This window comes from Cynara cardunculus (genome assembly GCF_001531365.2).
Source record: "Cynara cardunculus var. scolymus isolate 2C chromosome LG 7, CcrdV1, whole genome shotgun sequence".
Taxonomy (NCBI): domain Eukaryota; kingdom Viridiplantae; phylum Streptophyta; class Magnoliopsida; order Asterales; family Asteraceae; genus Cynara; species Cynara cardunculus.
This window is the reverse complement of record NC_037534.1, coordinates 2,775,910-2,801,581: the sequence shown is the minus strand read 5'-3', so window position 1 is coordinate 2,801,581 and position 25,672 is coordinate 2,775,910. Positions and strand designations below refer to the sequence as shown.

Below are 25,672 nucleotides of genomic sequence, written 5' to 3'. Positions count from 1 at the left end.
TGTTTTTAACGTAAACAAAATTCGTGATTTCAAGAACGAACACTTCCGTATTCATAGATGCTCTAACTTAACCGAATCATCTTCGGGTTTTTGCATGAGATTTCCACATAAAACACAAGATCATAACAGATGAAAGAGAATTTTAACTAATGGATTCTTAATTTCTTATAACCAGCAGACGCCACATTGCTACAATGAGTTCAAATTTTAATAAAGTATTTGCCACCTGGTAGAACGTCTCTGCTGTACCGGTCCCCCAGTCATCATGGAGGTAATTCATATATCCACCCCATTGGCAGAGGGACGGGGCCCGGGTTTGAGCCCAGTACCTCACACATACAGATTACACCTACACCTCTACCGCTAGGACAAAAATCAGCAGGGTCCGGGCTTGAACCCAGTACCTCACAAATATGGATTACACCTACACCTCTGACGCTAGGACGGATCAGCAGGGACATGAAACAGTCTTTTACATACTTTCATGAGTTTATGTCTACTTCCGAAACTATACATCAATGGACACAGAATATATATACAAATCGAGCAATGTTAAAAATAGCTTTAGCCACGTGTGCACCTCCGAAAACAACCGTAATGCTCGATATATGCTGAACCCGGCTTCATGGGTTCACATTTGTTCTTTCTAGCAATCGTAAAATAGTCTCGTGGAGGTTCTCAACCAACAAAATGGCCCACAAATGAAAGAATGACGGATATATTCTGGAGCGGCTTTCGGTATCTTTTCAGTTGAAAAAATAAGACGATTGTAGAACATCTGAAAGATCAAACTCTCCCCTATCTGGCAAGGCCGGGAAGGATAACGTCGGGAACGACTTTTGAAAGCTTTCCAACAACTGTTGTAACAAAATGACAGTTGGGTAAATCGACAAATATGGAAACAAACAGTATAACAAAATCGCTTTATAGGACATCAAACATGTGTCTACTTGTTAGCAGCTTAATGAGCTTAACGGGACATGGCTTATTTGGTTGGCTATACACGACTGTTTGCTAGTGGCTTGATGATATAAAAAGCGGCTTATTCAATAAGCGTCTAAAGGAGATCTTTATGCAAAAAGCCAAGTTTTTTCCAGACCTCCCCCTTCCAATTAAAAAACTGGCACCTTCCATCTATAAAAAGCTCTCCTAAACAAAAACCTTCTCAATCTATACAGACAGATTAATCCACACATACAACTTTATTTATAAAGGACTTAATAGAAAACCAACTAAACAACATCTAAATGTCATAGTGGACTGCTTAATAAGACCAAACAATTATACGTCCTATGTAAAAGCGTTACCATAAGTTGATAGGACGTTCTTGGACGACCTAACAAGTTTTTTTAGAACACTTTTGAGATAAAACATCTTATTCATCTTTTTTATGACATTATTTGCCAATAAAAAGATGTGTTTCTCAGACATTTCTCAATAATGTCCTATAAAAAAACTAATATAAAACACCTTATTACAAAGGTGTCCAAAAAACTTGTTAGAATGCCCAAAATCATCCTACCATCCTATTGTAACACTTTTATATGGGAACCACAATTGTTTGGTCCTATAAACTTAAGTCCTATAAAGCAGTCTATCAGGACATTTAAACATATTTGACGCCCTATAAAGCAAAAACAAGAGAATGTCATACGTTTTCCAATATTGGCGTTTGATAAAGTTCAACAAACTTCTCCCTCAAAATTTTGTTCATTTCGTCCACATTGCAAGCGTGCGTCCAATACGAATCATGGACACCTGTAAATTATATGGTTTCAGGATAAACTGTAAACGTACAAGGGGTGTACTCGAGAAGAATGTATATAAGGACCTGCAAAATTCAAGCCCGCCCGTTTACAAGCGATTGCCGTCATCATCATATGTGAACCATCGAGCGAGTGAACAAAATTTGGCGGAAAAGCTGTTTTTTGTCGCCTTACCATCACCTATATAAATCAAACAACAATATTCCGACTTAACAAACCACCTACAAGCAATTAAGCCGATATCAATCATTTCGTTTTAAAAATTACAACCTTGTTTGGTAAGCAGATGGGACTTGACGGGCAAGACTCAGGTAGTCAGTTAGATGAAAGAACTGGGGAAGGTTTTAGGGTTTAACGTTTTGACATGGATAGTAATTTACCAATCTTGTCTCATCTCCCTAATTTTTGTTCTGGTGGGAAATAAAAAAATGCATTTTTGTCCTCGGGACTAGAAAAATTCCCGAGCAGGGTTACAAAATAATTAACATAATATAAAATAATAAAAGATTAAAGACCCTAACTTTTTTCCCGATTGCGATAGAACGATAGAGCAGGTGCCTCCTAGCCTAAGCCTGAATACCTCCCCAGTCCTATTCGGGGCTCACGTTGCGCCAAACGGGCAAGAAGTTTTTTGTACTTTCCTGGTCCCGCAGTAGAGCCCAACACCCGTTTATTGGGGGGGGGGGGGGGTTGTGAAGTTAGTTGCGACTGATGAGAGCGAAAAAAATACCTTTTCAGTTTCACGCTGCAGGGTTAGTACTTGGAGAGAAGTCGAAACCTGCAACAAACAACAAAGAAATCAAAATGTATTTCCGTCACTAAAAAACCGATGGAAATCCTTTAAAAGAAAACGTCAGAAGACAACAATCATGAAATATTTTCTACTTACAAGATGTCTTCCATACATGCGATAAGGTTGTACAACGGGAAGACCGAGTGGAGTAGTCCACCGCACTGGCTCATTCTCTGAGGCAATTAACTGGCATACAAGTTACATATAATAAAAGTTACAATACTACCAACAAAGGCTTGTTTTTAAGCCGTTTATTCTAGAATCTAAGAAAATATTGAACACACGAGAGCTATTTCTGGGAATTCATCTTTAAGTACATCTGTTCACGGTCATGAAGGCCCATTAGACTCGGCCTGCTAGAAAAGGGGGATTGGACAACCATCGTCGAAAAAATGGGCAGACCCAAACTTTCCTGTTAAGTTAATGAGCAGACATGGGTGGTGCAAAAAAAAATGGACAAACCTTTGCACAGTCTCCGAGCCAGTTCATGATATTACGTGCACCTTCAAACATTTCCCCTAATGCAGCTAAAGTGATCTGTCGAGGCAATAACACGGCTTATTACAACTGAAATTGTTCGGTGGATAGAAATAGTTCACGCTAAGTGTGTACTTTCCAATTCTACCCTTAATTATGAGATGGAAATTCATCACTCCCTCTATTATTAAGGGTACAATTGTCATTTAGTAAAAGTGTAAAACTGTGTGCCTTTTTTCGTTATGGACATTTATTTTGGGACGGAGTATGGACAGAAAATTTCCTAGCAATCAACAAAAGTGCTTACTTTTGCAGCATAACAAGCTGCACCAAAAAGCTCGGCATCATCGGCAATATTACTACGTTCCTGCAACCTCTTCTTTATCTGATCTCGAGCACCGATGTAAGTGACGCCATAAACTGACGTCATTACCGTTTGCTTCACCAGCTTCCTGTCCACCTGGATGCTAAACGAATATCAGTTGCGTTTTAAACAAAAAACCAGCCGGAAACTGAAGAAATTAGCGGACGTGAAACCAAGAAAAGAAAACAGGGTTATCAATGGGTCGTTGGCCCAACAGTATCCAGGGTTACTGGTAGAGCCCAACAGTATCCCCGGAAGTCAAGAGTTCAAACCTCACCCAGAGTGTGTGAGTATTTGTCGTGTATAAATATTATATAATTAAAAACAGAGTTTATGGGATACTATGAAAGATGCAAGTGGAAGGCTCAATATGTCAATTCCCTCTATTTCAATATATTAAGTGTCTCACATTTCTATTTTAGTTTGTCCCAAAGTAAGTGTCCACTTTCTAAAGTAGGTGCCCACTTTCCAAATCTACCCTTAATTATAAGATGGAGAAATTCATTTTCCCCTTTATTATTAAGGGTAAAACTATCATTTAGTTAATTAAAACATGTGATAGTTATATATCTCTAAAACTGTGCCTTTTTCAATGTGACATTTATTTTTTGAGACGGAGGGAGTATCGTATAGATATTCACAAAAAGCGGTTATTGACAGCATCAAACCTGATTGATCAAAAGCCGTGCATGCTTCGCGTCTGGATATGAAGCAGGATCCAATTGTGCATCTCGCTTGACGATATCAAGAACTCTGCATTCAAGACGATCTTTTAATACCCCAAAATGGTTCGCCAATTTATTTATTTTGCTTCCGGGTAGCACCATTTCATACTTTCTTTTGGTTTCACTTTTAGCATACCTCCAACTGGTTTAAAGATGGCTAAGCGTTCGTTCAGCTCCAAGAAAAGGATCTTTGGCAAATAATAAGAACGTGGTAACAATCTCCATCCCACAAATAGTAAAAAGAATGCTCGCTCTGCCCCAAAATAAGTGTCCATTTCCAAAAGTAAGTGCCTACTTTCCAATTTTACCCTCAATTATTTGAACAAAAGGTTGATTACCAGCAACCCCAACTGGCTCCACATGGCAGGAACCACATTTAAGGAGGCATTTCAGAGCTGACTCAGCGGCTGAGGCTAGAGGAGGGGTTTCAACTTTCAAGACTGTCTCCCACATGATTCGAACTTGAACCAGTTGTGTATTTGAGCAAAGTTGCTCCACCCCTTTGCCAACTAAGCTACATACCCGAGGGCAATTGTACCCTTACTATGACGTGGAGGAATTCATTCTTTCTCTATTATTAACGGGTAAAATTGTCATCTAGTTAATTAAAAAATGTAATAATTACACATTTCTATAACTGTGTGCCGTTTTCACTGTGGACATTTATTTTGAGATAGATGGAGCAATTAGAATCACTTGAGAATGTCAAGAAGTTTCCTTCATCGAGAAGCAAATCTTGCGGACGAAGAGGGATTTGCATCCGAACACATTACTATAATGGAAGTACAAACAACTCACCTTGCAGCAATTCCCGAGTACACATCAGCAGGTCGTTCTCCTTTGACCAAATTGACAGCCGATGCACCTAGCTGAATAAAAATGTTACCAAAATAACAATCAGACGGGTTTCAAGTAGTCAGTAGAGATTAGCCGATTAAGTTTCTTCATAAACAGAAAGTATTGAGATATATCCACACACATACATACATATACTTATATGTGTGTATGTATATATATATAACTTAGGAGAAAGTTCATTAGAAACCATAAATATTTAAAAAAAAACCTGAGAACCAACTATTTATGATGAATATTCATGATTTTCATCATGAATATTTAGCAAGATATTCATTATGAATAGTTTCTTCTCATGATTCTCAAATGAACCTGCCCCTATATATGTACATGAGAAAGTTCAAATGAGAACCATAAATATTTTGAGGACGTGCATATGCATATAGGATCAGATCAAGTTCAGCGGAACACCGGGAAAAAAATGAAAAACTGAGGAACTTTTCCAGTATGGACATGTGCAAAACATTCACACATGCATAGAAACCTATAAACATCTTCAATTACTTGTATGCACATGTGCATAACGAACAGTTATTGAGGTGTTCCTCAGTTTTTGGTTTTTTGGGTGTTTTCCCCTAAACCTCACTATATATAGGGTTGGGTTATGGTGAGAAGGGATCTCCACCTTTGGATTAATCCTAATTGAAGATCAACACTAACGCGGTGCACCGAGATGCACAAGATCACTTGCCGTGATAAGCGCAATTCAAGGGGTGGAGGTGAGATTAAAAGTGATCAAGGGTCCAGATCAACGCTTCTCAACATAACTTCCATTCTCACAAGATCCTTCGTCTATATATACATGTTGATGCATATACACTATCAAAATATGTATCTGTCAATTAGTATATTCATCAATTTATATGTAGCTAGGTGAAGGATCGTGTGAGAAGGGAAGTTATAGTAGAAGCATAAGAAGAGATCTGAACGCTTGATCACTTTTAATCTCATGTCCACCCATGAATTGCGCTTTAGAAGGGAATTGATCCGGTGCATCTCGGTGCACCTCATTAGTGTTGACATTCAATTAAGATTGATCCAAGGGTGGAGATATTTTCTATTTTCTTACGCTTCTCACCATTACTTCCCTTCTCACTGGAACCCAACCCTATATAGTTATGTACTACATATGCAAGTATATATGCCTTTGAGCAGGTTCTCATTGAAATCCATATAGTATATATGAATCAATGCATATATTAGTTATCCGGTTATCAAAATATTTATGATTCTGATTTGAACCTTCCAACTATATGTGTGTGTATATATAAATATATGTAAGTATGAGTGTATTGCAGATGCTTGTCCATGAAAAATGACAATGACAGCTTGTAGAAGAATTTTAGTCTGTTTCTAAGGGCCATTACTTTGTCTCTGCCAAGGGCAGCATAGTGTTGTAAACCATTGCACGAACCATCCTGTAAAGCACGAAGGAAAAAAATAATATTTAAAACCCTAAAATAAATGTCCATGATGAAAAAGATTACTCTCTCCGTCCCAAAATAAATTCCCATGATGAAAAAGGCACATAGTTTTAGAAATGTGTAAGTATTAACTTTTTAATCAACCAAATAACAATTTTACCCTTAATAATAGAGGAAGTAACGAACTTCTCCATTTCATAACTAAGGGTAGAATTGGAAAGTAACTTATTTCAAGACAAACTATAATAGAAACGTGGACACTTATTTCAGGGGCTGAGAGAGTAACAAACTTAAATGCATGTTGGTCGATGGTGCACCTGGTGCACAGGAATATGAGAAATAGTAGTTTCCGGAGACGGGTTTCTCAAAGCTTCAGCAAGATGAATACAAACAGCCAAACACTGAAACGGATCTTCAGCATTCAACCACCAGCGATCACCATCAAGTGGTCGGTCAGCAGAATCGAATATATCATGCAAGTGACTTTCAGTGAACGCTATTCTACCGTCAAGAGGTAATTTGTCGACACCACCAGCAAATAGATTCGCCAAATGTATCTTCAGCCATTGAAGGCCTGAACTCCCGATAGGTCGTCCCTCTGCAAACTCCAATATACCCCTGCAAAGATCCGAGCCAAGATGGTTCAAGTATGGATGCATTGGGTACGCACGGCCTCGGAAATCTAGGTTGTGTGGGTAGAAAAACCCGGCTTCATCTCTCATCTTTCGCGCCACCTAGCATCCGGAAAGAGTTCATATTACTTCAGATCAATGGCCCAACGGCATCCACGTTATCGGTAAATCCCAACCTCCTTGGAGGTCAAGGGTTCAAACCACACCAGATGTGAGAAGCGTGTGAGTTTTGCCAAATATATATATAGGGTTGGCTTCCGGTGAGGATGAAAGTTATGGGGAGAAGGGATCTCCACCCTTGGATCAATCCTAATTGAAGAGAACCAATAGATAAACACAAATGAGATACACTAGATTAATTCCCTTCTAAAGCGCACTTCATGGGTTGTTTGGGGATTAAAAGTGATCCAAGGGTCCAAATCCCTTCTATGTATATATATATAGAGAGAGAGACGAAGGATCGTGTGAGAATGGGAGTTAAGGTAGAGAGAGAGGTTCAAGGGAAAAACCCCAAAAAAAATGTAAAAAATGAGGAACCCCCCGGGTAACCGTTCATCTAAACAGTAAGCACATGTGCATACAAGTAACTGAAACTGTTTCTTTGCCGTACAGATGAACGCTTACCAGGGTGTTCCTCAGTTTTTTATTTTTTTTGCGGTTTTCCCCTAAACCTGACCCTATATACACTTTAAAAAAAGTAAAAAAATGTGATCTTACAGTTAGTTTGAGCTCAATGTCACAGCGTTGGGAATGTCGCTCTTTGTTCTCCTTCTTCACCTTTTTAACCTTCCATTTCCACTTTTTCAGTTGTTCTTCATCTTCTGTATCTGGTTCCTCCGGCAAAGGAATCTGCACGTGATATCAAGTTATCTCTCGGAACTCATAAAAACATTTTCATTAAGGATGTGTTTGGTACGCACGATAGTACAGAACAAACACTGTTATCCCACGTTTGGTGCGACATTAGACCAGGACAGGACATGACTGAGTGGGATAAAAATGCATTTCGTTGTCCCACCAAAATAGATGGAAGATTGGTAAATTACCAAACTAAGCATGTCAAATTAAACCCTAAAACCTTGCACAATTCTTTCAACCCGCCTACGTCATTCTCGCCCATCCAGTCTTGTCCAGTCCAGTCTGCGTACCAAACGCACACTAAATCCTCTGTGATGAAGTCGTAAGCAACTCACATCATGGCGGTCAACCAAACCAGCAAGGCAGCCACCGTCGGACCATATTCTGTCAACCACTGCTAGTACCCTTTTATTCACCCTCCATTTAGTAATTCCAAGGGTGTCCAAGGCCTAACCCAACGTCAACACACAATTCCGGTAAATTCAATCAAGCAAAAATATAAACGAAAAGGGAAAATAAAACATATGAGTTATGGATCAATGCAGACTTCAAAAACCGGCTGCAGATTCTCCTTCGGGGTCCTCTTAAGCACTTCACGTTGTTGCTTCGCTCCATGAATGCGCATGATAGAGGACGGTAAGAAAAGGTAAGCTCCTTTGTCATAACTGGAGACCGAACAAAAGATACTTCAAAGAATGCAAATAGCATATGCTATTGAAGGACAGTGAAAATAAATATAAATTATTGAAACCATATACTCTCTCTGTCCCATGAAAATTGAAACTTTTGACAGAACCATAGTTTATATAAACAAAGTTTAACTATTAATAATGAGAAAATAGGGTACTTTCATGGCCTAAGAAGTAATTTCATTCTCCCTCCGTCCCAAAATAAAGGGTTGTTTAGTTGGTTTTCCATTAAGTCCTGTATGGATAAAGTTGTCAGTGTGGATAAATTTGTTTGTATAGGATTGGGAAGGTTTTTTCCCAAGAAGTAATTTCATCCTCCCTCCGCCCCAAAATAATGTTTGGTTGGTTTTCCATTAAGTCTTGTATGGATAAAGTTGTCTGTGTGAAGTAATTTGTCCGTACAAGATTGGGAAGGTTTTTGTTTGGGAAGAATTTTTTCATATATGGAAGGAGCGTGTTTTTTAATTAGGAGGGGTAGGTTTGGAAAAAACATGGCTTTCTGCATAAAGCTCCTCCTAGAGGCTTTCTGAACAATCACTCTCTATATCATTAAGCCAGTACCAAACAGTCATGTATCTCTGACCGAATAAGTTGAGAGTTCATTAAGCTCATTAAGTTGCTAACAAACAGACCCTAAATGTCCATAATGAAAAAGGCACATAGTTTTAGAAACGTGTAATCATTACAATTTTAATTAACAAAATGACAATTTTACTCTAAAATAATAGTTGGGATAATGAATTTTACCATCACATAAACAACAAAATTGTAAAGTAGGCATTTACTTTTAAACGTGGACACTTATTCTAAGACAAACTAAAATAGAAATGTGAACACTTATTTTCAGATGGAGGGAGTATTCAAAACTTAACCAAGAAAAAGATTGGCATCTTTATGGATGCCAAGAAAAGGAACATAGAACGGAGAGAGTAACATGATGGTATCCGGTTCAAGATATTGAATTATCATACCCTGCCCACTTGACGGGAGGTATCAACATTGGCATATAAGGGATAACCACGTGCCTGCACTGTTTCATCATATAAGAGGGGAAAAAACGTTTAAATAATTACATCAAAAGAAAGAAAAAACATGCTTTTGAAAATTCTAGATATTTCCATTCGCTTGTAACTTCACTCCACCAACAAACAGTAAGCAACCAACGGGTCATTAGCCTAGTGGTAGAGCCTAGCCTCCTAGAAGGTCAAGGGTTCAAACTTCAACAAAAGTTCATTTAGACGGTAGGCACATGTGCATACAAGTAATTTGTAAGCAATTGTCAGGTATGCATATGCGCATAGAAACTAAGAAACAACTTCAGTTACTTGTATACACATGTGCATATCGTACAAGTGAACGGTTACCAGGATGTTCCTTAGTTTTCATTTTCTAGGGTATTTTCCCTTGAACCTCCCTCACAGATATTGTATACATAAAAGAACCGTTAGAGAAAGGAATACTCCAAATGGAAGAAATATGCACGCTTACAGATCTCTCTAGCCCTTTGCGCACTGATGGATCGCATTCAATAACACCATATCTTCTTCCGGTCCTTCTGTTCAATAAAAAGCCGATATTTGGAGTCAAATAAGTCAAAGCACTTGAGTTTTGCAAAAGAGGGAATGAATCCTTACTGTCCTTTCACGGAAGTTCTAGATGTGTGCACAAACGCAGGTCGAATATCAGGTGGCATATCACCCGATTGATCAGCTGGAGGCTGTATATAAGCGGACTGCAAAAGCAATTCAATCAGACGACTTCCCACCTGAAAAAAAAATTGAGACACATCAATTTATGTATTATGTACGTAGGGTAGATTCAAATGGAAACCATGAATATTTTGAAAAAATGGGAACCAACTATTTCATGATGAATAACCCCAAAATGTTCATGAATATCATTCATCATGAATATAATGCATTTTCATTCTTCATCATGAATAGTTGGCTCCCATTTTGAACCTGCCCTTATGTATGCATGTAGGGTTGGGTTCAAACAAGAAAAGTGATCAAATAAAGAAGCACGAGAAAGACCTATTCACATATGATTTTACACTACACTCACGTGCATCTTAAGTCGTGCGCCAAGTCGCCGCACGCCCTTGCATTGACCTATTCCATTAACGCGTGTGATTTTAGTGCAAAATTACATGTGATCCGGCCATTCTCGTATTTTCACACTGTTCTCGTTTTAACCTCCCTTCTATGTATGTATGTACGTATGTATGTATGTATGTATGTATGTATGCATATATGCATATGATCAGTTGAAATGTGTCAGTATGAACCTATGACCAAAAGGGCCCTATCCAAGAATGGTTTTAGCACCATTAAGCCAAAGGCTACTTTTAAGCAAAGCAAACCTGAGCTTTAACAGCTTGCGTCCATGGTTTTGAATCATCGTGATCCTTCACAATGCGGCTTACAACCTGCAACTTTTGTTTTTTCATCAAGTTGGTAACTTTCTTATGTAATCCCTCTTGTTCCTTGATATCAATGTCGGGAACTTTTTCTTCGGTTTTTGCATCTTTAGCGGCTTTTTTTGTCTTTGTTTTCTCCAAGAATTTGTGTATCCTAATCTGATAAATACCAAAAGCAATAGAAAATCAAAAACTAAAAAGAGGGTTTACATTAAGACGATGAATCATAATCATAAAAAAGAGCGGTGAATATGGTTTGCAACTTGTTCTTACAATTAGTTATATTTTAGTGCATATAAACTTCTACATCAAGAAGTCTACTTTGCTTCTCTAACCCTTAATTCTTACATACACCAAATGTCATTAACCTTTTAGAGAGAATATGTAACTATAGTTCCCAAGTTGGACAACAAGCACATACCCGCATAGAGATGCAAAAAAAATCCCAAGCCCGAAGCCTGGTCTGAAAAAGCCAGGGCCTAAAGAGCCCGAAGCCTGGTCTGCGTCAGGCCTCAAAGACTGATAAGGCCAAAATTCCAAGCTTAGGCCCATCCCAGAAAAGACATATATGAAAAGGCCCGAAAAAACCGGCCTGAAAAAGCCCAATCAGGCCCCTTTTCAACCCTAAGCCCGTGCCTTTTTTCTCCCTAAACGGGTATGGTGGTTGTTGAAAGCTCATGGTGCTTGTTGAAACCCTACTTGAAGTAGGGTTTAAAAAAATTAGCTTATAAGACCATCTCCAACCCTAGCATTAAAAAAGCAGCAAACTTGGTGGGGCCATATAACCAAAAGTTGCTTCATCTCCAACCACACCACATATACGCCGCCTGAACAGGAACACAAATACGCCATTTCTTTTTGCCGACTGGTTGGAGTTTCCAAGCCTGCAAAATGGCATTCTTGGCGAACCGTTGGAGATACCCTAAACAACATACCAAACGGGGATTTTTTAATAAGCTCAAAAACTAAGGGGCTGTTTGGTTCGTAGTCCATCAAGTCCTATATGGATAAAGTCGTCTATGTGGATTAATCTGTCTATATAGACTGAAAAGGTTTTTGTTTCGGAGGATTTTTTCATAAATGGAAGGAACATGTTTTTTAATTGGGAATGGTAGGTTTAAAAAAACTTGGCTTTCTGCATAAAACTCCCCATACAAGCTTCCTAAATAAGCCACTTTCTACATCATTAAGCCACTACCATGAGTCCCATTAAGCTCATTAAGCTACTAACAAACAAACCCTAAGCTACCGCCTACCTCAAAGTCACCAAACATTCCCCAAATACTACTTCACAAAAAAGAAAACCAACATCAAATCAAAATGTTAATGAAGAAAGTTCTCACACCTCCTGTTCAATCGCTTCACCCACACTGCACGAAGCTGATACAACTCTAGCACAACCATTCTCCCCACCTGTCATTATTAATCCCATCATCTTATGCATTGTGATTACAGCCATCTTATCAGCTGGAAGCAAATCAAAATAAGGTGCATATGCGGCCTTATGCTTCCCTTTTCTACACAATTCTTGATCTTCACCAATCCTTTTACACAATGGCTCAAACCACCCAAGAAACAATGACTTCATATATGGCAAATTTGGTGCTAAATTCTTTTCACACATATCACTCAAAAGCTCCTTGTACTCATTAGCAGCTTGTTCCCATGCCTCTGTTTCAATCTTCACTTGCCGTCGTTTAAGTTTCAGATAATTCCAACTGCTGCCGGTTTTTGCCCTCTTTTGCCGCCACCAACCCCTAGTAGCTTGTCTTCTTTCTTGTTTCCACATTTCAGTCAGCAATTTTTGAACCTCATCACCGCCATTAACGTCCTCATCTGCATCCGTGGATGAAGAAGCAACAGCTTCCGCCATACTAGCATATCCTTTTGCACACAACTCGTTGAAATTGAAACTGAAACCAATACGATTTCCCCTCCCAATACCTCCGTCTGTAGTCAAAATTTGACCTATTTCGAATAGATTTCTTTCTGGGTGTGATTTAATTGACGAAGAACAATCGAAATCCATAGGTTTAAACGCTAATTTCTCGGAACGAACTGCGTTTCCGGAATACCCCCAAAAACTACTAAACTTGCAACGAAATGAGTGCGAATTTAGGGAAGAAGTTGGTGGGATTCTTGAAGAGAGTCGTCGAGAGATGTTTCGAAACATAATTTTTGGTTGCTTCGATGAATCTAACCGGAAAACTGTTGTGGGTTTGGAAGTAATTTGGGGAAAGTGGGATTGATCAAGTGATAAACCCAATAGAGTTTGGGATTGAGTGCTGAACATCAAACTGTAACTTGGAGATGATTTTTGTAAGAAAATAGATGAAAGAACGAGTGGATTGTTAGTAATTGGGGAAGTAATTTATTGTATACATGAATTGATTGAAGAACACAAGAGGGTTTGGACGGAAGACCAGGTTAAAACCCTCCATAAACCTTGTAGGAGCTGCGGTAGTATCGATTATCGAACCGACCTTTTCAAAACGACCAGGAAACACCATTTTTATTTTATGCAAATCGCATGAAAACCTACAAATTCGTTCATATTTTTTTTTTTTATAAAAAGTTGATTATCAGTAATTTCAACCGATTTAGATTCGTTTTAAAGAAACTAATATAAAGGGATGTTTATTTGACTCACTCAACTGCTAAGGTTAATACAAGCGTCCGAGATTAAACGTGTATTTCGAAACATGTCTTGTATTTGGACAAAATCACTCGTACCCTTGACTTGACGTTTGTCTACTAAGCTACCATGCTATTTTGTTTGATTTTTATTTTACATAATATTTTATTAAAGTATTTAGTTTGGTATTTTAGATGTCAAAAATTTAAATGTTTAGGTACTTTTATTTACATTTAAGGAATTAAAGTAGCATACACATAATATTTGGTCTCATTTTGTATAAAAAGTACACTTTATTCTTATTTTTTGTAACGTACTTTCAAAACTTTTATTTTGGTACCTAAGATGTAAAGCTTTAAACGTCTAAGTACTCGAATAAACCGGTTGAAAACTAATTTTAAATTAAAAAAAAAGACTAATTTTAGATTTAAAAAAAATTATGTCACTAACCATATCAGCAAATAATACTGAGTTGGATACCACATCAACATGATAACCGGTTAATACTTCAACCGAATACTTAAATGTTTAAAATTTTACATCTTGGATACAAAAATGAAAATTTTGAAAGTACGTTAGTCAAATATGAATCAAGTTATGAGATGGTTAGCTCAATGGTGTTTATTTAGGTCTCAAGGCAAAATTGTGTTTTTTAACACTGATTTTGTTCAAAAAAATCATAATCAACCAATATTTATATCTTCTGCTTATGTTATTAAGGTTTACAAAATGACAATGTATATACTATATAACTTAGTTACCCACACTGTATTATTAGTGTTCTTGTATTTTTCAAAAAAAAAAAAGATTAATATCGAGGGAGCCGATGGCTCCTTTATCAAATATTAAACTGATAAGAAAAGGAAAAATCTAATGTTTATATGACTTACCAAATTTACCCTTGAATGTTCAAAAGAATTTAACATTTGTCAACAAAAAGGACTTGTATTGTATAAATAACCAAAAATGGATTGAAATTGCAAAAAGAAATATTAAAAATTGCTTTTTTAAAACTAAGTTTATTAAATTACAGTTTTTATCGTTGTGGTTAAAAGTGTTTATGGGTTGGGTTGATTAGGTTGAAGATATTTGAACAACCCAACCCAATGGTTTCGGTTTGGAAAAATCTTAATCAAACCCAACCCAAACCAAAGTGCAACCCAACCCAACCCGTACGGGTTGGTCGGATTGATACTTTAATATATTAAAATATTCTTCTTCTAACCTTAAATATGTTATTTCTCTATTCATAATTTCTTTTTCATCATCGACCATTTGATACAACTTATCCATATTTCTTACGTATATCACATTCAGTTAATTTTATCAATTTACATATATATGTTCACAGTTACTGAACATATATATATATATATGAATAGATTGAAAATATGTGTATATGAAAAACATACATAATAGTGTAATTGTCTAATCTATATGTTAATAGAAATTCAACAATCATATTAAATCCAATAAATAAAAGGATATCGGGTTCATCGGGTTGGGTTCAAATAATAGTAACCCAATATCAATCCAATACCTACAGTTTGAAATTTTACAACTCGATCAAACATCGGGTTGAGTTATTTCGCATTGGGTTGGGTTGGGTTGATCGGGTTTTTGAACACCCCTACTTGTGGTTTACAATTTATTGTCTTTATAGTCCCCGTAATATATAACTTATTGATGTTTCCACCTCTCATACTTAAAGATAAACCACCAATAGAGTTAACCTCAGGAATAAAAACAACAAATTATAAACGTCGTCAATGAAAATTGTAATTTCAAAAACACATGTTTGAAATTTGCAATACTTCAAAAACCATACAGACGAAAAATTATAGTCTACTTTATAATTTATTACCAAATGCACAATAATAAACTGTATTTGTTCAGACAGCGAATGAAAATGAAAAAAAAAATGGAAATGGAAATTTCATTCCCCTAGTTTAACCTAGAATGAAAATTTGGACTAATGGAAAAATAAGTTATCATATCACATAAAACAAAACAGTTCTTTTTATTTTTCAACTCAATCAGTTACTGGTTAACATCTTCAACCAAACACCCCCCAAGTTTTCTTAATTTCATTAAAAACGATATTTGATTAATAGTCAAACATTCCGCATTGAATTTTAATTTAACCATAAAAAAGTTCATATACATTCACAATTCCGAGTTGCAAATATAGCATCATTCGAAACAATGGTACCTCCATTCAAACAACGATCAATCTCTTTAACCTGCAAATGCAATCAACATACGATCTCAAATGCGAGCCAAAAGCAAAACCGAAAACGCCACAACTTCAACTAGCTCCTAAAATGACACCCGACATCTTGCAACTCGAACCTAACTTCGGTATCATAAAAATACGACACTAAACCCACCGCTTCTTTGCACAGATAAACATCAACCGTCTAAGGGTATGTTTGTTAGCATTGATGGGACCCACAACCTATTCGGACATGACTGTTTAATAGTGGCTTAATAATATAGAAAGTGGCTTATTCAGTAAGATTCTTAAGGGGAGCTATATGCGGAAAGACAAGTTTATAACAGTTTTTGTTACAAACTTGCCTTTCCTAATTAAAACACATGCTCATTACATCTGTGAAAAACCCTCCCAATCTAATACAGACGAATCAATTCACATAGACAACTTTACTCATATAAGACTTGATGGAAAACCAATCAACCAGCCCTTAACTCTAGGGTTTAGGGTTTAAGCATACCTTTTGTCCTCCATGTTTGCATCCAGCGGGCGCGCTTAAACCTTCCAAGATTTCAAGAACATCAAGTACTCGAGAAAACCCATATTCTATATCACAATCGAATATCAGTACTACTAATTATCGTTCAAGATAACGTGAATCTAATTGCGTAACTATAATCACAGACACGCATATAATTCTAACTACGCGGCAACGATTATTTGTTTCGACAGAATCTATAAAGATACATCTGCCGATTTAAAATCAATTTGTGGAATAAAACAACACCGAGATTCAAATAACCAATCGAAAGAATAGAAGTAAACAGACAACCTCACTTGAGTCGCCTTCACGTTTCACAATCCCTCGACCCCCGTTGCTCCTGTCGGCCTGAAACAATTGATATTGCACAACACCGCTGCTCTCATCATGTCTCCAAACCTGCCATGTTTGTTTCAAACGTTCAACACACGGAATCTAGCCATTCGTAACACGGCAACGTTATCGGTTTTATAGGACACAAATAGACTGCTTAATAGGACTTAAGTTTACAGGACAATAAGTTGATATGACGTTTTTAGACATCCTAACAAAAAAAAAATTAAAAAACCCGTCCCTTTAGTCTTTTTAATGACATTATTGGAGAAAGTGTATTATAAAACCAAGTGTTTATAAGACAGTTCTCAAAAGTGTCATATAAAAAAGCCAATAAGACACTTTATTTCAAAAATGTCGTTAAAAATTTGTTAGGATGCCCAAATACATCCAAAATCCTATTATAACACTTCAATATAGAACCCATAATTGTTTGGTCCTATAAAACAGTCTATCAGGACATTCATACATATCTTACGTCCTATAAAGCCAACTTTATTGCAGTGCAAGGAATTAATTTAATTTAAATTAGATAAAGCTAACCGGACCGATCAATGCTGTTTCTTGCTTTCTCGGGTTGGTCAGAGGCGTTTGTTGACTTCTCGTCGTGTTCCAAATTCTTCTTTGACTTTTCTCGTCTGTCAACACTGGATCTTGATTTTTCTCTATAATCCGTGCTCGTGCTTGGTCTCGGCTTCTCTTGGCAGTCGCTACTGGGCCTCGAGTGGTCCTGCAGGTCTGTGCTCGGCCTCGGTTTCTCTCTACAATCTATACTAATCCGGGGTATCGTATCGTTATCCGTTAACGATCCCGACAATATTTTCAAACGCGCGGATTTCTCGACAGCCGATATGAACTTCTTAAGGTGCCTTATGTACTCCGGGTACAGCTCTAGATCGCAGTGATTGCCGCCTTTGATCCATAAGGGTTCGTACTTTTCTACACAAAGCTCCCAAAGCTGCTTACCGTGAGAATAGTCTACAACATCATCATCGGTTCCCTGCAATAACAAAAGATAACAATGACCATCAATTACATATGTATATATATACATATATATATATATATATAGGAACCTCCCCTCTAACATGGCATCAGAGTCGGGGTCTAACACAATCTAGGGGCTCGATACACTGTAGCCTCCTGGTAGCGTAACGTTTGTTTTAATAAATTTAAACAAGCCCAAAAACAGGGATACGAGCACCTACATGAATAACCAGAACAGGACACCGGACCGACGGTATCTTGTCAATGTTCTGCATCACAAGAAAATCGGTAAAACGGATGATGATGATTATGATGATCTAATAAACAGAAATAAACAGTATAAAGACTTGTTTCATTATTGTAACATTTAGAGAGTGTACATATACATATATATAATATATACACACACGACAACCACCTTTGGTGAGGTTTGAACCCTTTGACCTCCATGGACGTTGGAAACTACCGGTAACCCAGATACCGTTGGGCAAATGACCCTTTCGTAACTTCCAAAAACATAATATTGACGAAAAAGACCCACCTTGTATATGTCGAACCAATACGTTCGTTTCACAGGATACATGACTCTAAGTCCAGATAGAATCGGGCTGTGAAGCACAACGGCCCGTAATCTCGATAAACGTGATGCCAAATCTAGGGTCGGTCCACTACCAACAGATTGACCGTATAAGATCATGTCTTCTTCTTTCACACCATAAGTCTGTTCAAGACATCTATATGCAGCTTCTATATCGGCATACGTATTCTGCTCACTTGGCTATAAGAGATGATCAAACGTTCATAATTTAGCAAATCAATATCGAAATCCAGCAGATTTTCGGTTTATTTCAGACCATCATACCTTGCCTGAAGACTGCCCGTATCCGGTGTAGTCATACCTGCCCAAAATCAACAATTTCTATTATGAAATTGAGCTGAATTGCCATGCTTATAGGATAAGAAATCCAACTACAAAGGTAAATAAATACACACGCTATTAAAAGATCGGCTTTACAAGATGTCGAATATGTCTAACGGGCTGTTTGGTTGGTTTCCACCAAGTCCTCGATGGATAAAGTCGCTTGTGTGGATTAATCCGTCCGTATAGATCGTAAAAGTTTTTGTTTGGTTTGGTGAAAGGAGTGTGTTTTTAATTTGGGAAAAACTTGGGTTTCTGCATAAGGCTCCCCTAGAAGCTTACTGAATAAGCAACTTTCTATATCATCAAGCTACTACCAAAGAGTCGTGTATAGTTGATCGCATAAGCTTTGTGTCTCATTAAGCTGCTAACAAACAAGCCCTCAATGTGTTAATAGACTCTTTTATAGGACCTAAGTTTAGAAAACCAAACAATTATGTGTCCTGTATAAAGGTGTCAAAATAAGTCGGTACAATCCTTTTAGGCATGCCAACAATTTTTTTGGCGTAATTTTAAAAATATGTGTCATATCAGTCTTTTTATATGACATTTGAAAAAAGAAATTGCAATAAACAAGCGTCTAGTAAAAAAGACAATGTTACTTTCTCAAAAGTGTCCTATAAAAAAGTTAAAATGAATATTCATTTCAAAAATGTCCTAAAAACTTGTTAAAATACCCAAATACGACATAACATCGTGTCGTAACACTTTTATATAAAACACATAATTGTTTGGTTTCATAAACTAAAGCCCTATAAAACAGTCTATTAAAGCATCTGGACATTTATGACGTCCTATAAAGCCGATTTTGTTGCATAACACAACGGGAAAGGGTTATGCTGCTACAGAACTTCAACCATCAATCATCTTGTTTCAAAAGATCGAACTTTTGAGATCGATAGAACCGAACACAATTTCGAGCAATTTCTATCAAAATCACTAGGTTTTTACATCATCTTAAAGAATTCAGCTTAAAAAACACTAATGGAAAACCTGAGAATGATCCATTCAATATTCCCAAAATCAAACACCCAAATGATTCAGATCTCAATCAGAGACAGCTCAACCAGATTACTTATAACAATTACTGTTCTATAATTGCAGATTATGATAACAATTTAACCATTAAAACTGTAAAGATCATATGGTGAATTAAGACTAACCCCATTAAATTAACTCGAAGATGAAGGCTGAGTTCACAGAACAATTCATACATCTGACCCAGATCAGCGGCGTTGCCGTGAGAATAAAGCACCGTCAGCGACGCCACCGGATTCTTCACATACGCCGCCACAATCTCCGTCCCCCTTTTTGTCTTCAGCTTCAAAACATCGACGTTATCCCTTTCAGACACATCCGTCATCCTCCACTTCCCACCACCACCCGATTCATCCATCACCACCCTGTACGACGGCGGATTCGGCGGAAAAAACGCGAACTTCGCCGCCACGGACGACGTCATCGCCCCCATCGATCAAATTGAATCGTTTCACAACCAAGCCCTTTTACTAACACTAAAGCTCAAAAACCCATAAACAGATGGAGATTTGTGTGAATAATTTGATGAAATGGAGGTAGGGGTCTCTGTTGATTTGGACGTTGGTGTGTATATAAGAAATACACCATTAAATCCAATTCATTTCGTGGGTGAATTGAAAGGGGAAAACAATTACTGATTTGTTTTTGGTTGAAATATGGGGGTTTGATCGGAGACACACAGTGAGGGTGTTAGTGTGTGAGAGAGAGAAAGGGAAGCAATTCCGCCGTTAAAGAGGTAGGGCAGCACGTGTTGATTAAAGTCTCGAAAACTGATAAGGTGAAACCAGGTTGGACGGAGTGTCTGTGGTACTTCGATGACTCAGTGACACGTGTCGACCAAATGTATTTTTCAATTTTTTAAATTACATTTTTAAAGATTTTCCTTTAATAAATTCTCCAAAGTTTTTTTAAAAAGGCTAAATTTGAATAATTTTTTAAAATTTATTATTTATGAAAGAGAAATAATTTTTTATTTATTCTATCAGTGAAATTGTTGAAAATAAACGTTTAAAAAAATAATATTTTTATGAAATGTATTGGATATTTTAAAAATATAATTAATATAATAAACTGTAAAATAAAAATTTTGATAGAGATTAAAGTAACTTTTTTGGAGATATTGACATCTTACTTCTCCATTTTGACGAATTTGTTAGAGATACTATTAACACACGACAGTTTGGTTTCAAACCAATTTTAGGCTGTGAACTGAAAGACAAATGAGAGTGTGTCATATTATTTCTAACAGATTCTCTAAAATAAAGAAAAAATCCATTTTTTGTTTCAACAGATTCTCTAAAATTATCTCCAAAATAAAGAAAGTAAGAAATATAAAAGTTTTTCTTTCTAAATATGACAAAAAAATTATTATCGAGAGAAATATCTTTTAATATATTTTCACCAATATAAAACTTTGAAAATAAAATTTTAGAGAGATAAATAATATTTTAATATTATAATCAATGTTAGATTATCTAAAATGAGAAATCTATCGGAAATGAATGCGATTTTTAAAAAAATTTAACTTTTGTTTCTTCATTTTTGAGAAATTTTGGAGAAACTGTTGAAAATGCATGCATTTTTTTTTTATTTTGACTTTTAGTTTTCTATTTTAGAAAAATTTTGGGGTCTGTTGGAGATACCCTCACGTGTCTCGTATATTCACGAGTTATTTATAATGAAATTATATGATATTCATCATTAATGAGGTATAAATTATTATACATCATTAATGATCGTTATTTATCATGAATGTTGTATTATTATTCAGGTTCATCATGAATATTGTGTTATTATTCATTAATAATAGATTTTCATCATTCATAATGAATGTAAGCACCCGAGAAACATGTGTCACTCTTTTTGTCCTCTGATTCAAACCTAAATAATCAATTTACACCCAAACTTTTCTCTTAATATATATTATTTATAAGTTTTACGCACTAGATATTGTTTTTATTTATAAATTTAAATTCTTAATTTACAATCATGCACTTGTTATTTTCTATAATTTCATATGTATGATTTATAAAAAACAATTAATAAATACGTTTAAATATATACATATACATATATATATATATATATGTGTGTGTGTGTGCAGATAAGATCTATTTCAAATACAATCATGTCTATTTATAAATCAATGCAATACCATAAGACCGAATCCAGAACCTCTTTTGTTATTTGGACAACGTCATCAACCTTTTTACTAAATTCAATATGATATAAAGATAAAATGGATATTTTTGTAAATTCGTGCAATTTTTTAAAAGTGTGAAAAAAATACAAACTAATAATTTAAATGATATAAAAAAGCAAGTAAAAATAGGTATAATTATCATATGTTTGTATTTATTTTTTCATTAAAATCATAAAATATTAAAAAATTATACAAGAAAAACCTAACGCTTTAAATAATATTGGTAAAATATTAATTTGATATCAAATAATGGCATTAAATGATTGAAAGTATCGTCATCATTATTTCTACTTTCATTACGTCGTTCAAATATGATTCACAAAATGAAATTATTTATTTGTTTAAAAATAAATGCGATATGAATCAAATAATTGATGCATTAATTACTAATTAAATATCTAATAAGAATAAAAAATAAATAAAATTTTAGTTTAGAATTAAGTGTTATATATATATATATATCTATACTATCTTATAATGCATTTGGCTAAAACTCTTAAACTCTTAATCTCTTAAACTCTTAAAAACAACTTTTATTGCTTTAAGTACAACCGACTAAAGCATACTATCAATCCCTAAACCTAATTCAACCGATTTTGGTGAAATCCCTAACCCAAATTCGATTTCATCTCAAAATCTCTCCTATCCCTAAACCATCGCCAATCTCCCTAAATCCGTATAACAGACTTTGATGAAATCCCTAACCCAAATTCGATTTATCAAATCTCTCCTATCCCTAAACCATCGCCAACAGATTGTGATGAAATCGCTAACCCAAATTCCCCCAAAATCGATCTCATCTCAAAACTCTCTCCTATCCCTAAACCCAAATCGATTTCATCGCCAACAGACTTTGATGAAAACCCAAACCCAAATTCGATTTCATCGGTTCCAACAGAGATGCATATATATTTCATCCATATTTTCAATCTATTAGCGTATGTCATCCTCAACAAACTTCAAACAGAGGAGGTAATCTATTTTTCTCATATTTTTGCAGGGTTCCGATTCATTGAAGATAAGACACACAGCAGGTAGGGTTTTTGTAATTTCTTGTTGAAGGTAAAACCATTTCGACTTTTGTTGATGAACAATCGTAATTGTGTTGCAGTCGTAACTGGGTCGATGTCAAATATTCCTTTTTTTCTTACTGGGTTTCGATTCATTAATGATAAGAACATACTATGATCTTAGGTCTATTGGGTCGATTTTGGGTAATTTAATGGCATTTTTGCCTTCAGTCTCATTAAATATATGGATATCAACACAAATGAAGAATGTATAAATGTAAGAAATCAGCCATTTAGGTATTAAGTATCAGTCCTGTTTCAGCCGTATGTATTCGGTTCAACAAATTTGTTGTATTTTCATAGGTTGGAAAGTAAAAACGTAAATTAATTACACCGTATTCCATACAAAAAAAATGATAAGTCCGTAAAATGATAGTCTCAAAAACAATCTTCAATGCATAAGATGATGCTACTTCTTTATGCATAAAGTCTTAAAAACAATAATTTATGCCTCATGTACAAGTTAACAGTGCTACATTCACACTCCTCTGAGAAGATTATCTTCCCAAGACAACTCTCATTGCTCCAAATGTTCTCATAAAAGTTGGGTCTTTTGGAAGTGGCAGTTTCTCATAAAAGGTGAATCCCTTTGGTAACCTTAATCCTGAATGTGGGGTTCTTCATCACCTAATAGCAGAGACAAAAGAAAATCCCCTCATCCTCAATTCAACCCCATTACTGTATGTATCCCTCTATTTTATTGCAGAAATTTAAATTTTTTTGAATGTGTTTTGACAAGTTTGTTGGTTCTTGATTGGTTGTAGAATGGTAAAAGAGAAGAAAGAAATGATGAAAAGAAACAGAGAATTGAAGCCAATTGAAGGGGGAATCAAATGGAAAAACAAGCAAAAGAGAATTCTATTGATAGTGGAGGAGGAGGTCCTACTAAAGACAACAACTACATTCATATGAGAGCCAAAAGAGGTCAGACTACAAACAGTCACAGCCTTGCAGAAATGGTATAAACAAGTATTGTCCATTTCCATTACAAACTTTTTAGAATGATCAAATTCATAGGGGTTTGATTTCATCCATTCCATTTAGGTTCGGAGAGAAAGGATCAGCGAGAGAATGAAACTGCTTCAATAACTTGTTCCTGGCTGCAATAAGGTATTATTCTCTTTCAATTCTATTTTTTATAAGTCTGTTTGTCTGATCAGATGGATGTTGTACATAGATGCAGTTTATATCTCCGTAGCAGACACAATATATTCATTAGAATTTCAAAAACAATAAACTAGAAAACAAAAGATAAACGAACCGGATAAAGGCCTTCATAATATTTTTCAACTGGTACATCAAATCTTTGGATTCTTAATTCTCCTTTTGATGGAGCCGGATTTTAGTTAAGAAAAACATCTCAATTTTACAAACAGATTTCCAATGTCGTTTGAAGTACAATGCATGATTTTGGTGGTTTTTTAGTTAAGTTATTTTCATTGAAAATGGCTTCTACATTGATATTTCACTTCTGTCTACTTAAAAGTTAAAAGATTCCTGAAATTATCAAAATATGTTTTGTGTGTGTTCCAATAACATTGTCCCCTCTATATATTCCCTCCACTTTCACTTGCGTCCATCTTATTATACAGTTGGTATTTTTGGAAAAAGGTGACGGAACCCGTAGGAAAACTTTATTCATTATACAGTTGATTTGAGTATTTTTTTTATCTTCCTAGAATCTAATGGTATATCTATCTGATTATTTAAGGAAGTACGAAAAAATTAGTTCTCCATGTGTTGAGGACTTCTGTTTCATCACAGACAGCACCTACACTAGACAAGAGGTACATTCACTTACTGCTACTACTATAGATTTACTTTAATACTTCTAGCATATGACAATATAAGCTTAGGTAGGTCTTGTAAATGAGGCAAGAGATATTGAGCATTATGAATACCAAATTGTGTAAGTCTAAAGGCTAACGACTACCTTTTACTTATCAGGTACCGGACATGTAGTGTCAAGTTCTGGACATATTGAGCTTTCATCTTTTTGTTCCAAATGTAAAAAGTTCCTTAGGTAAAAAACAACACTTCCACTCTATGTTAGAAACATAGAGTGGAAGTGTTTTATCATTTGCAAATGTCTAAAGGCTTATGATGTTTTATCATTTGCAGAGAGAGGAACATTGGAATTGAAATACCAGAAACTGTACGAGCCATTGTATTCAAAGGTATATGAGTTTTCTTATGTCTGGTCATTGTCGGATTGACATATGGTCATTGTCCTGTTACTGTGTTTACATTGCATGTTGCATTTGTAGGCTGTTCTTTTTTAAAATTAATGGGATGGGGAGGGATATAGGTCAGCAAAATCATTTATTCGTGGGATCTTTAGTTTGTTTGACTATGCGGGCTACTTGCTTGCCTAATGAAATTTTCAGAAAATTTACCTTTTTAGCATCCCATTTCTCATGATGTCACTTCCAAGTGCCACATCTTACAATGGGAGGGGAAGAAGATTGGTGAACTATGAGAATGAATAAGAGAACCGAAGAAGTAATAGGCAGTTTTGAAAAGTACAAACAGATCTAAGGGGCCGTTTACTAAACACTTACTTGATAAGTACTTACCGGATAAATTTCCTCATCGGATGAACATGAGGAGGGTCAAGAATCTTACCGGGGAAGGGCAATGAGAATGATGGAGAGTCTTACCCGGTAAGTGATGATGACGACTCTTACCCACTAAATTTTTGCATTCAATATGTTTTGATATATTAAATC

At 35.9% G+C, this 25,672-nt stretch overlaps 2 protein-coding genes and 1 long non-coding RNA gene across 12 annotated transcripts; 1 reads left to right on the top strand and 2 right to left on the bottom strand.

Moving 5' to 3' along the window:
- Positions 1 to 140: 140 nt before the first annotated feature.
- LOC112515732 (DNA-directed RNA polymerase 2B, chloroplastic/mitochondrial-like) lies at positions 141 to 13,523 on the bottom strand. Of its 6 annotated transcripts, XM_025122645.1 has the most exons (20): positions 12,348 to 13,523; positions 10,946 to 11,161; positions 10,218 to 10,348; positions 10,072 to 10,138; positions 9,555 to 9,613; positions 8,442 to 8,559; positions 8,230 to 8,343; positions 7,754 to 7,885; positions 6,910 to 7,138; positions 6,722 to 6,816; positions 6,348 to 6,398; positions 4,924 to 4,994; positions 4,069 to 4,153; positions 3,344 to 3,496; positions 3,022 to 3,096; positions 2,656 to 2,745; positions 2,497 to 2,544; positions 1,832 to 1,946; positions 1,655 to 1,758; positions 141 to 857 (listed from the first exon to the last, which is right to left on the bottom strand). In XM_025122645.1, the coding sequence occupies exons 1-20, from the start codon at positions 13,293 to 13,295 to the stop codon at positions 747 to 749; spliced, it is 3,012 nt and encodes a 1,003-aa protein (XP_024978413.1). In that variant the 5' UTR covers positions 13,296 to 13,523; the 3' UTR covers positions 141 to 746. The 6 variants fall into 6 exon arrangements, 5 of the variants coding, with proteins under 5 accessions (XP_024978413.1, XP_024978412.1, XP_024978411.1 ...); XM_025122644.1 differs by having other exon boundaries at positions 6,722 to 7,138; positions 10,072 to 10,135; XM_025122643.1 differs by having other exon boundaries at positions 6,722 to 7,138; positions 12,348 to 13,522.
- A 2,136-nt stretch (positions 13,524 to 15,659) lies between these two features.
- LOC112515818 (alpha/beta hydrolase domain-containing protein 17B-like) lies at positions 15,660 to 20,389 on the bottom strand. Of its 4 annotated transcripts, XR_003069546.1 has the most exons (8): positions 19,796 to 20,389; positions 18,576 to 18,612; positions 18,255 to 18,491; positions 17,935 to 17,982; positions 17,275 to 17,726; positions 16,685 to 16,792; positions 16,373 to 16,458; positions 15,660 to 15,880 (listed from the first exon to the last, which is right to left on the bottom strand). XR_003069546.1 is itself a non-coding variant. In XM_025122754.1 (6 exons), the coding sequence occupies exons 1-6, from the start codon at positions 20,101 to 20,103 to the stop codon at positions 16,708 to 16,710; spliced, it is 1,167 nt and encodes a 388-aa protein (XP_024978522.1). In that variant the 5' UTR covers positions 20,104 to 20,389; the 3' UTR covers positions 16,440 to 16,707. The 4 variants fall into 4 exon arrangements, 3 of the variants coding, with proteins under 3 accessions (XP_024978522.1, XP_024978523.1, XP_024978524.1); XM_025122754.1 differs by lacking the exon at positions 15,660 to 15,880 and having other exon boundaries at positions 16,440 to 16,792; XM_025122755.1 differs by lacking the exon at positions 15,660 to 15,880 and having other exon boundaries at positions 16,440 to 16,792; positions 19,847 to 20,389.
- Positions 20,390 to 22,502: 2,113 nt separating this feature from the next.
- On the top strand, positions 22,503 to 25,482 carry LOC112515595. Of its 2 annotated transcripts, XR_003069537.1 has the most exons (7): positions 22,503 to 22,907; positions 23,510 to 23,623; positions 23,708 to 23,902; positions 23,988 to 24,053; positions 24,655 to 24,730; positions 24,891 to 24,950; positions 25,065 to 25,482. It is a non-coding gene; the product is annotated as an uncharacterized LOC112515595 (long non-coding RNA). The 2 variants fall into 2 exon arrangements; XR_003069538.1 differs by lacking the exon at positions 24,891 to 24,950.
- The last annotated feature ends 190 nt before the right edge of the window (positions 25,483 to 25,672 follow it).